At 48.0% G+C, this 10,716-nt stretch overlaps 1 protein-coding gene across 3 annotated transcripts; it reads right to left on the bottom strand.

The window, feature by feature from the left end:
- Positions 1 to 4: 4 nt before the first annotated feature.
- On the bottom strand, positions 5 to 10,716 carry LOC118080080 (uncharacterized). 3 transcript variants are annotated; one of them, XM_088663332.1, is made up of 9 exons: positions 10,257 to 10,716; positions 8,540 to 8,623; positions 7,326 to 7,520; positions 6,473 to 6,495; positions 6,258 to 6,370; positions 4,561 to 4,593; positions 3,705 to 3,793; positions 1,645 to 1,768; positions 5 to 758 (listed from the first exon to the last, which is right to left on the bottom strand). In XM_088663332.1, exons 1-9 carry the CDS (start codon positions 10,656 to 10,658, stop codon positions 151 to 153), a joined length of 1,671 nt encoding a protein of 556 aa, XP_088519458.1. In that variant the 5' UTR covers positions 10,659 to 10,716; the 3' UTR covers positions 5 to 150. The 3 variants fall into 3 exon arrangements, with proteins under 3 accessions (XP_088519458.1, XP_088519459.1, XP_088519460.1); XM_088663333.1 differs by having other exon boundaries at positions 10,307 to 10,676; XM_088663334.1 differs by having other exon boundaries at positions 10,229 to 10,306.

The following is a 10,716-nucleotide window of genomic DNA, read 5'->3' as shown; positions in this document are numbered from 1 at the left end:
TGTATTCAACATTTGACCCATTTTATTTATTTATTTTTAAACTACACACACACACACACACACACACACACACACACACACACACACACCGGACCTCTACTGGATCAAGCCAAAGGTCAGCATTCGTCCCGTCCTGCCCCACCCCTTAACTCAAATCCGTGACTTCTTCCCCATCGCCCCTGCATGAGTCCTCTGGTGGATAGTGAGGTTCGAGGACCGGCTGAAGCGCTTTCCGCACTGGGGGCAGGGGTAGGGCTTCTCCCGCGTGTGGCCCCTCTGGTGAATGGTGAGGGTGGTGCTGCGGGTGAAGCTCTTCCCGCAGTCGGCGCACCGGTAGGGTTTCTCCCCGGTGTGGGTCCTCTGGTGCGCGATCAGGTTGGAGTAATCGCTGAAGCGCTTGGCGCAGTAAGTGCAGCTGTAGGGCTTCTCGCCCGTGTGCAGGCGGTGGTGGGTGAGCAGGACCCCAAACTGCCGGAAGGTCTTCCCGCATTCGGGACACGGGAAGCATTTCTCTTTCCTCTTCTGGGCAGCTGCCTTCGTGCGCCCTCCCTTGGGCCGTGCGGGCTGACCTGCGCCCGTTGCCAGATTAGTTCCTTGCCACCTTCCTGTCGCAAAGGCGGCTTGGCCTGCACCCGCCCGCTCACGACTCTGAGGAGCGCCCCATTCTGAGCGTGGTGGTCTTGTGGCGGGCAGTTCCACCGGCTCATGACCGTTCTGCTGCGGGTTCTCTTCCTTAATTCCGCCTGACAGTGTTACGCCTGGTGGAATGAAAAGTGCACAAGGAGCCAGGGGATGAACAAGTAGGAGAAAAACGAGCTTGGATAACCATCAAATGGTACCCAACAATGCTTCCCCTAATTTTTTTAAAAAAAATTTAAATTTTTATTAGCTTTCTATTATGTTATACAGTGGTACCTCGACTTACAAACAACTCGACAACCAAATTTTTCGACTTACGAATGGGGCTAATGGCCGCACGCTTACGAATGTCTCGACATCCGATAGGAAACTGCGGCGGTTTTAGATAGGGATTTTTCGACTTACGAATTTTTAGATAGGGTTGCTTCGACTTACGAATTTTTCTGTTTCCAATGCATTCCTATGGGAAATCACATTTTTCGACTTACGAATTTTTTGACCTATGAAGGTGCCTTTGGAACGGATTAAATTTGTAAGTCGAGGCACTACTGTAATTATATTACATTACAAATCCATTAATTCCACCACCCTTTCCCAATCTACTTCCCTCCATCGCAACTCGATTTCCTTCTATTATCTACATTTACATTGATCTTTGCATTCTGTAATTTTCCGTTAACCCGTTTCTACTTTCTTTCTTTACTGACCTGTCTTCTATATCATACCTCACATTTCAATCTAGGCATATTAGCATGTCTTTTTCTGAGCAGTGCTTTGCCATATAGTCTTCATAACATTTCCACTCTTTAAAAAAATTAAAATTATTTGACTGATTTCTTATAGCTTTGCCTAGATATTCATTTAACTTACAAAATTGCACCCTCTAATTATTGCTGGACTCAAACTCCCATCATCCCTGACCACTGGTCCTGATGCTTGGGGCTGATGGGAGTTGGAGTCCCCAAATCCCACCTCAGTGAAACAAGTGGGGTCTGGGCCGCCTACCTGCAGGGATCCCCGCTTCCTCCTCCTCTTCCTTGATCGTCCTGGCGATGGCAGCAGTTGTGAGGGGCGAGTCCACCAGCAACTCATCTGAATGCACTGCAGCTCTCTTGCAGGTTGTCAACTCCTGAAACATCAAGAACAGGGATGGGAAACTTCAGGCTGGGCCGGAAGGGCGGGCACAACTGTGGCCCCCAAGTCTCTTTATCCGGCCCTGGGCACTGCCCCCCACTGACCCTGCTTTAAGAACATAAGAACTCTGCGGTTCCCTCACTGCAAGAAGCAAAGCTACAGGGAACCAGGCAGAGGGCCTTCTCGGTAGTGGCACCCTCCCTGTGGAACACCCTCGCATCGGAGATCAAGGAGATAAATAACTACCTGACATTTAGAAGACATCTGAAGGCAGCCCTGTTCAGGGAAGTTTTTAATGTGTGACATGTTAATGTATTTTAAATCTTTGTTGGTGGCTGGGGAATAAATAAATTATTATTATTATTATTATTATTATTATTATTATTATTATTATTATTACTATTACTATCCGCTGAATCAGTCTCACAGCCCATTTAGTCCAGAATCCTATTCCTACAGCAGCTGCCCACATGCCTGTGGGAAACCAGCAAGCAGAATTCGAACACAAGAGCCCTCTCCCTTCCTGTGGTTTCCAGCAATTCAGAAGCATTGCTGCCTCCAACCAAAGAGGCAGAGCATGGCCATCAGGGTTAGTAGCCACCAATAGCCCATGATTTTGTCCAATCCTCTTTTAAAGCCATCCAAGTAGGGGCCATCACTCCTGGGGCAGTGAGTTCCACAGTTTAAGTATGTGATGCATGAAGAAGTACTTTCTTTTATTCATCCTAAATCCTCCAACATTCATTGGGTGTCCACAAGTTCTAGTGATACCCCATTCCATTCCCCGTGGTTTTCAGTTTCCCCACCAGCAGTCAGGGCCTTCTCGGTAGTGGTGCCCGCCCTGTGGAATGCCCTCCCATCCGATGTCAAGGAAATAAACTAGCTGACTTTTAGAAGACACCTGAAGGCAGCCCTGTATATGGATTATTATTTTTTAATGTTTGATGTTTTACTGTGTATTAATTTGTTGGAAGCTGCCCGGAATGGCTGGGGCAAATCAGCCAGATGGGTGGCATAATAATAATAATGATGATGCATTATGTGTTAATGCATTCAGTGTTCACTGAGAACACTTGCTTCTCAATGGTTTTGTGAACTTCTGCGAACCTTGGGGTTGGGTTCCCCTAAGCCTGCAGATAAATCCCCTCTTGTGTGGATGATGCTGTTTTTTCCCTACGGTATACAGTGGTACCTTGGTTCTCAAACTTAATCTGTTCCGGAAGTCCGTTCCAAAACCAAAGCGTTCCAAAACAAAGGTAAATGCAAAAGTAATGCAAAAGGGATTAATCCGTTCCAGACTTTTAAAAACAACCCCTAAAACAGCAATTTAACATGAATTTTACTATCTAACAAGGCCATTGATCCATAAAATGAAAGCAATAAACAATGTACTGCAGGCACACAATCAATCAATCAATCAGTAGCTGAACTGGGTTCCACATAGTCACAAAAAAATAAGAGCCACAAGAACAAAAATGCAAAATAAATAGCAAGAACAGACAGACCTCAGCGTAACACTCAAAATGGAAGTGTGGCACTCAAATCGGAAGCGTAACACTCAAAACAGAGCATGTTCGGCTTCCGAAAAAAGTTCGCAAACTGGAACACTTACTTCCGAGTTTGCAGTGTTTGGGTTCCAAGTTGCTTGAGTACCAAAGCGTTTGAGAACCAAGGTACCACTGTATAAGGATCCATACTCACCTCTGAATTTTGGAAACAGAACAGTTAAGCAACATTTAATAGGGAAGGGTCTTAGCTCAGTGGAAGAGCATCTGGTTTGTATGCTAAAGGTCCTAGGTTCAATCCTCGGTTCATCTTCATCCGGGGCTGGGGTGTTGCTGCCAGTCAGTGTTGACAAGACTAAGCTAGATGGACCAAGGGATCCGTCTTCCCAGATTCCCAATACTTTCTGCTCTCCAAAAACCAGATACCTGGATCACATTCGCTGCAGATTTTTCGCTTCTGTCTTCCTGGGGAGGGTGGATCGGCACGGACTGAAATGAGGGTGTTGTTCTGTAGCCTGCTTGAGCAAGGAGGGCAAAGGGTGAGAATTTGGTCCATAGGAGAGGAAATAAATCTTAATTTAATGGGCTCTAACTCTATAGACATGGGACGGGCATTTTATTCAGCACAGAGGCCTAGGAAGAGGAAGCAACATGGCTAGCCAAGTGAAGGCAAGCCTTTGCTTGGGAATTCTGTTTGCTTGCAATTCATTAGCTCCCCTGAACATCAATGGGTGGGAATGAAATTTGGTACACATATTTGGGACACCATTTTGCATTTCAGGTTCAAATGTCAGCTCAACCTCCCCGCCTGCCCGCCTGCCCTCAAAGTGGGGTGGGGGGGGAGGAAAGAAAGCAAAATACCATGCAATGCCTCCCACAAATTATATAAACATACACACAACAGCAGAATAGGAATTGGGGTAAGCGTCCAGAATGAAGATATGGACCACCCACCCCTTCTATTTCCAGTGGGGGAGGGGGAGAGAAAGATCTAACCTACATATTTCAGAATATCACTATTTTAAAAGCACATATCCGTTTGCCCCTCTAGTATGTACACCTGTCTCCTCTGTGTTTCCATTATTTTGTCCCTTCAGAGGATGCGGAATTTAAGACAAGCAAAAATCAGGGACCCAGCGGTTACCATTTCAAAGGCGTGAAGGTAAAGGAGCAACACAGATCAAAGGGGGGGGAATATATTATTTATAGAGAGATCAACCTCTTCGTCCATCAATGGTCTTTCGTGTCATCTATTGCCTCAGAGGCAGCCATTGTCACATACCTATGTCTCCATCTACTTCCATGCAGAGAGTCTCTGGAGGAGGGAAAGAATAAGGGTGTAATCGAAACTCGCTTCCTTGGGAGAAAGACCCATTGAGCTCAGTAAGGACTTCCTTCTGGGGGGGGGCATGCATAGTCAAGGAGGGAGGAGAATTAAACTCTCACAATAGGTAAAGGTAAAGGGACCCCTGACCATTAGGTCCAGTCGTGACCGACTCTGGGGTTGCGGCACTCATCTCGCATTATTGGCCAAGGGAGCCGGCGTACATCTTCCAGGTCATGTGGCCAGCATGACAAAGCCACTTCTGGCAAACCAGAGCAGCACACGGAAACGCCGTTTACCTTCCCGCTTGGAGTGGTACCTATTTATCTACTTGCCCTTTGACATGCTTTCGAACTGCTAGGTTGGCAGGAGCTGGGACCAAGCAACGGGAGCTCACCCCGTCACAGGGATTCGAACCACCGACCTTCTGATCAGCAATTTACGAGACAAAAAAATCCTTGTGGTCTGCTGATCTAGGCGACTAAGATTGGATCTTTCTGTAGGAGGAGTCAAGAATGGAACCAAGGGCTTGGATCTGAATTGCTTAACTACCTCCCAATGAAGCATTTCTCCAGCATACATATAACAAGCAGCAGCACAACCCCATGTGTGTTCATTCAGAAGTCAGTCTGCCTGATTCACACACAATACTAAACCATATTTTATTAAACCATGGTTATATGAACCATGGCTGAGCAATATGTATAAACCCAGCCCTAACTATGGTTTGTTCACTGTCTACAAACCAGTCTGAAACAAAGGCTTGCTGTTAGTAAAGACAAAGCAAAGTTTGTAAGTTTGTAAAGCTTGGCGTTATGTGCAAACCCAGCACTGTCCCATAACCATGGTTTGATTCACCACACCAGCTGCTGACGCTCACCAAACCGCAAAGGAACGAGGCGAAAGCAGCTGGAGACAAACCTAACTTTGGAGAAACACGTGATGGTTTGTTTGATAATCTGTGGGACAAGTTGTGGTTAAATGTGTGGCTTAGCATGGTGGGCAAACCATATCAGCTCATAACACAGACGCTCCCAGCAAAGCTTTTTTTTATAAAAAAAAATACCCCGCCCATCTGGCTGGGTTTCCCCAGCCACTCTGGGCGGCTTCCAACAGAAAAATGAAATAAAAAAATCTATTAAACATTAAAAGCCTCCCTAAACAGGGCTGCCTTCAGATGTCTTCTAAAAATCTGGTAGCTGTTTTTCTATTTGACATCTGATGGGAGGGCGTTCCAGAGGGCAGGCACCACCACTGAGAAGGCCCTCTGCCTGGTTCCCTGCAACATTGCTTCTCGCAACGAGGGAACCGCCAGAAGGCCCTCGGCGCTGGACCTCAGTGTCAGGGCAGAACGATGGGGGTGGAGACGCTCCTTCAGGTATGCTGGACCGAGGCCATTTAGGGCTTTAAAGGTCAGCACCAACACTTTTCAGAAAATAACCCTCAAGCTGCCTGGCAAACTAGGTTTTTCGTGTTGCTTTTTAACATTTGGAATATCAGAGATGAGGAGAGTTGTAGTCCAACAACATCTAAAGTCCAACAACATGCTGGCAGACTCAAAAACCCACAAAAATCAACCCCACCCACATGGCTGCAGGCATCACACAAATAACACAAGTCCCATGAGGCAGTGCCGCAGCAAGACTCCTGCTTACCTTTGAATTGCAACAGCACCTCCTGCAAGACGGCCCGTTTCCTGGAGAAGTTGCCGAGTCTCTGCTTTAGCTGTGCTACAGCAAGGTCTGTCTTCCACATGCCATCTTCCATGCTGAAGGGTGAGGAAGTAGAGGGATGATCCCAAAACCCAACATCCATTTCTCTGCTTGTTACAAAGCCAGCAGAGATGCAGAGGGAAGGGGCCAATATTTACCTGCTCCTAGTTCTTCCAACACCCTAAAAGGAAAGACAAAAAGAGGTTTATGCGCACAACAGTCAGGGAAGCATACCAACCAGAATGCGGCAGCGAGACTGGCGACTGGGAGCGGCTGCTGAGGCCATATAACACCAGTCCTGAAAGACCTACATTGGCTCCCAGTACATTTCCGAGCACAGTTCAAAGTGTTGGAGCTGACCTTTAAAGCCCTAAATGGCCTCGGACCAGTATGCCTGAAGGAGCATCTCCACTCTCATCGTTCAGCCTTAGGTCCAGCACTGAGGGCCTTCTGTCGGTTCACTCACTGCGAGTAGCAAAGTTACAGGGAACCAGGCAGAGGGCCTTCTCGGTAGTGGCACCCGCCCTGTGGAACGCCCTCCCACCAGATGTCAAGGAAATAAACAACTATCTGACTTTTAGAAGACATCTGAAGGCAGCCCTGTTTAGGGAAGTTTTTAATGTTTGATGTCATTATTATTATTAATAATAAATACTGTTTATTGAACAGTAAAATAATAATAATAATAATAATATTCTGTTGGGAGCTAACCAGAGCGGCTGGGGTATAAAAATACATTATTCTTACTATTACTACCATGTTTATTATTCTTATTACTGCAAAGACCATTGCAAAAAATGGCGATCACTGGGCCATCGTTAAAAGTACAACAGCTTTACTAAAAGTAGGAACCGGCTTCCGAATTGAACAAGACATCCAAGCTGCATTCAGATGTTATAAAATATAAATACAATTATTATTATTATTTAAATAACCAGCACGTTTCAACCAGGAAAAAGCACCTGATTGTAGCTTTAGCCCAAGGTTCCCCACCCCTGTTGCAGAACTTACAGGCGACACTTGGCCAGGCTCCCTGTACGGTTCCTGCTGCAGACGATCCTCACTGAGCATTTTGCGGGCTCCCTGGGCGATGTCTCTCTTGAGCTCTTCCAAATGGTTCTGCAACTGCCTCTCCTGCTCCTCCAAAAACCCACGCAGCTCCTTCCATTGCTGGGTAAGCTGCTGTCCTTCCACTTCCGCCTGCTTCTGCAGTGGCAGGATCAAGCAAAACAAATTGAGTGTGTGGCAAAGGAGAGTTCCTGGAAGAATCACCAAGGCAGCATTCCCCAGCCGAGGCTCCTCCTAACACAGTGTTAACCTGCGGGGAAGCTCCACAGGCTAAATTTCTACCTGCGACATGCAACAGGCAGCACAGAGATGGGGAACCGGGAGCTGTTCAGGTGGGACAGGAAATGGCCAATGGTTAGAGATGGTGTGGGGAGCTGTGATGGACTGGCTGGATACAGAGGAGTGGTGGGAAGCACCCACTGGGGAACCGCCCCCCCCCAGGGGAAGAAGACTAAGAGCCAGGGGAGTGGTGACAATGACGGTGAAGAAGGAGCAAACTGGGAGGTGGTGGCGTCAGAAGCTGAAGGGGCAACAGGATTCAGTGAGCAGGAAGAGGCTGTGGCAGAGAGCAGTTCAGAATCAGAAGGTGAAGCCCTTGCAACTCATCCAGGAAAGGTCTACTGGGAAAAGTTGCTGCCAGGCCTGCGCTGTTTTGGTTTCTTTGAATAAAGGGTTGACTCCACAGATACTACTGTTCATTTATTGCTGACCCACTCCCGGCTCCAGCGCCTGACGATGAACACCCAGAGAGCCCCAGGACGAATACAGGTCCACACCCCCTCTCAGAGCCACGGACGTCATTGGGAGACCTGGAGCCAGTCTCCATCTCTCAGCCTAACCTACCTCACAGGATTGTTGTGAGGGCAGCAAGAGATGGCAGGGAATCACACACTTCCCTGAGTTCCTTGAAAGAACAGTGGTGTGTGTGTGTATATAGAATTCAACAAGGGTGTCCTTGTTGTGTATATAGAATTCAACAAGGATGCAAAAGCGGTTGTGGCTTCCGCACTTTTAATTGCTGTGCAGAAGAGGAAATTTGCCGTGCAAGTGACGTTTACTGGAATCCCCACTTCTGCATATGATTATTAAAGGCGCAGGAGCCCTGCTCTCTTTTGCCTCTGGCTATCCTACTTGCAAATCTCATTTAAAAGACCCACCAGCAGCTCGCCTCTCTGCTTCTCTTCAATGGTGCTGGCTTCTCTCTCTAGCTTCAGACCAGACTGGTCCACCACCAGCATTCCCTGAAAGACAGATGTGGTTATTTTTCTGAACAGCTGAGCAAAGCGCTGCCAACTCCCAACACTACGCCGTGCTCTCATGTCTTTATCAAATCTCTACTTGTTTCGAATGTTCAGGGTGCTGCTGGAGCAGGCTAAGTGATTTTATTTCTCTGGCCACGTAGCAACCCTGGCTTTAAGATGTTTCATAGAATATATGCAGGAGCCTGATGAATGGTCCCCATGTCAATGAGAAATTGTTCCTTCACTTTCCCTGCAAAGTTTCAGGTGTCAAGTCAAAGCAGTTTTATTCCTTTGCATCATGAATTCTATTCTAATTTTCTGATGCTTTAAATTTTGCACATTGCATGTTTTGTTTTGGCTTTTTTTGTAAGCTGTCTTGACAGGCACATGAAAAGCAGGGCATAATTTTTAAATAAATTCCAACAGTTTGTGGTGATCCTTGGACCTATTTGTCACTGCTCACTGGGGGGGGGGAGGGGACCATCATTCTGGCTGCAACGCTATAAACCAGAGATCAAGAACCAGTAGTCCTCCGGACATTGGTCGGACTCCAACTCCCATCAGCCCCAACTAGCATAGCCAAGGGTCAGCGAACATGGAAGTTGGAGTCCAATAACATCTGGAGAGCCACAGATCAGTTCCCTTGCTAGGCTTATCTGAAAGGAATCCCTATTGAAAACAAAACAATTTACATCTGACCAGACATGTGAAGCTAGCCATTAGCCAAAGCTTGTTTGGATCACGCTGCAGCTTACAGCTCAGAGGCATATTAATAAGCAATAAGCAATAGGCAGGGGAAGACCAGGATATTGTAAAGGAGGAGTTCCCTGTGGCAGGTAAAAGCATCATCCACTCAAAGGTCCTCCAGGCATTTGCTTACCTATAGACCAGGCACCCCCAAACTGCTGCCCTCCAGATGTTTAGGCCCACAACTCCCATGATCCCTAGCTAACAGGACCAGTGGTCAGGGATGATGGGAATTGTAGTCCAAGACATCTGGGGGGCCGAAGTTTGGGGGTGCCTGCTATAGACTTTGATCACAGTGATGGATACCAGCAAGGCAAGGTTATTTGTTCCCTTAACTCAATAATGTCTTTGCATTTTTTTTAAATAAAAACAAAACCCAACACATTATGACAATATTGCTGCTGGCTTAAAATGCTGCTCAGTTTTTCAGCGAAAAATCAGATCCAAAACAGCATTTTTAAAACCTGGCAGGATCTGGTCCAGGAATCTGCACTCACAGGGGCCAAGCCTCTTGGAAGCCAGCAAAGAGACATGGGGAGAACAGCAGTAAACTGCCTCTGAGAGTGGAGACATAGCAAAGCCATTGTTCTTTGTTTTATGGCTCAAAACGCTTCATTTCCAAGTGACCCGGATACCCCCCTCCCCCCCAAAAAGAAACAAATACTCTTATGGACATCTAGATGCGTGCTTTTTCTGTTTCTTTTTAACGACAGCTGGAAACTTTTGAGATCCTGGCTTCATTTAAACACAGACACGTCCAAAGGATGGAGCAAGAGGCAGACCTCAACACCCCCCCCCAGCCCCCGCCCCGCCGGACCATCGAGGTTTCTTAAACCCCGCCACGCAGCTTCCACCCACCCCATCCCGGAGTATCTTTCCTGCTCACAGACATTCCCCCAAACACCCCCGCCGCCGTTCCCACGATCGAGGCCGAACCAGGCGCAATGCTGAACGAGGATCCTCCGTCCACGGAAGCAGCTTCTTCCAGGGGGCGCTTCTCTCCCTCCAGGGGCCCGGCAGCAAGCGGCGGCGGCAGCGTGGGGCCACGGGGGCTCCGGAGGCGCTCCGCGAGGCTGCCCAAAAGAGGGTTGGGCTGCAGCAGCCGATGCAGCGGGAGGAGATCCCTGCAGAGCGGGCAGCGCAGGCTCCTCTCCAGCTGCCCCCAGCAGCGACTCACGCAGGCCCGGCACAGGTTGTGGCCGCAGCCGGACACCATCACCGGGTCCCGGAAAAGGTCCAGGCAAACGGGGCAAGAGAGCGCGCTCCGCAGGCCTCCCAGATCGGCCATGGTCGCAGTTTGGAAAGCACAAAAGGATCCCGGGCAAACAGGGTGGGATTTGGGGAGG

Source organism: Zootoca vivipara, chromosome 2 (assembly GCF_965207765.1).
Source record: "Zootoca vivipara chromosome 2, rZooViv2.hap1.1, whole genome shotgun sequence".
Lineage (NCBI taxonomy): Eukaryota > Metazoa > Chordata > Lepidosauria > Squamata > Lacertidae > Zootoca > Zootoca vivipara.
Note: the sequence above shows the minus strand (reverse complement) of the source record. Positions and strands in the feature narration are given on the sequence as shown.

Coding starts and splice junctions, on each gene's coding strand:
- LOC118080080 (XM_088663332.1), bottom strand. CDS start 10,658: ATGGCCGATCTGGGAGGCCTGCGGAGCGCGCTCTCTTGCCCCGTTTGC. Junction 7,521..8,539: donor AGCAGAGAGGCGAGCTGCTG/GTGGGTCTTTTA, acceptor CTGCCACTGCAG/AAGCAGGCGGAAGTGGAAGG. Junction 1,769..3,704: donor CTGCAGCGAATGTGATCCAG/GTATCTGGTTTT, acceptor TTGATGTTTCAG/GAGTTGACAACCTGCAAGAG.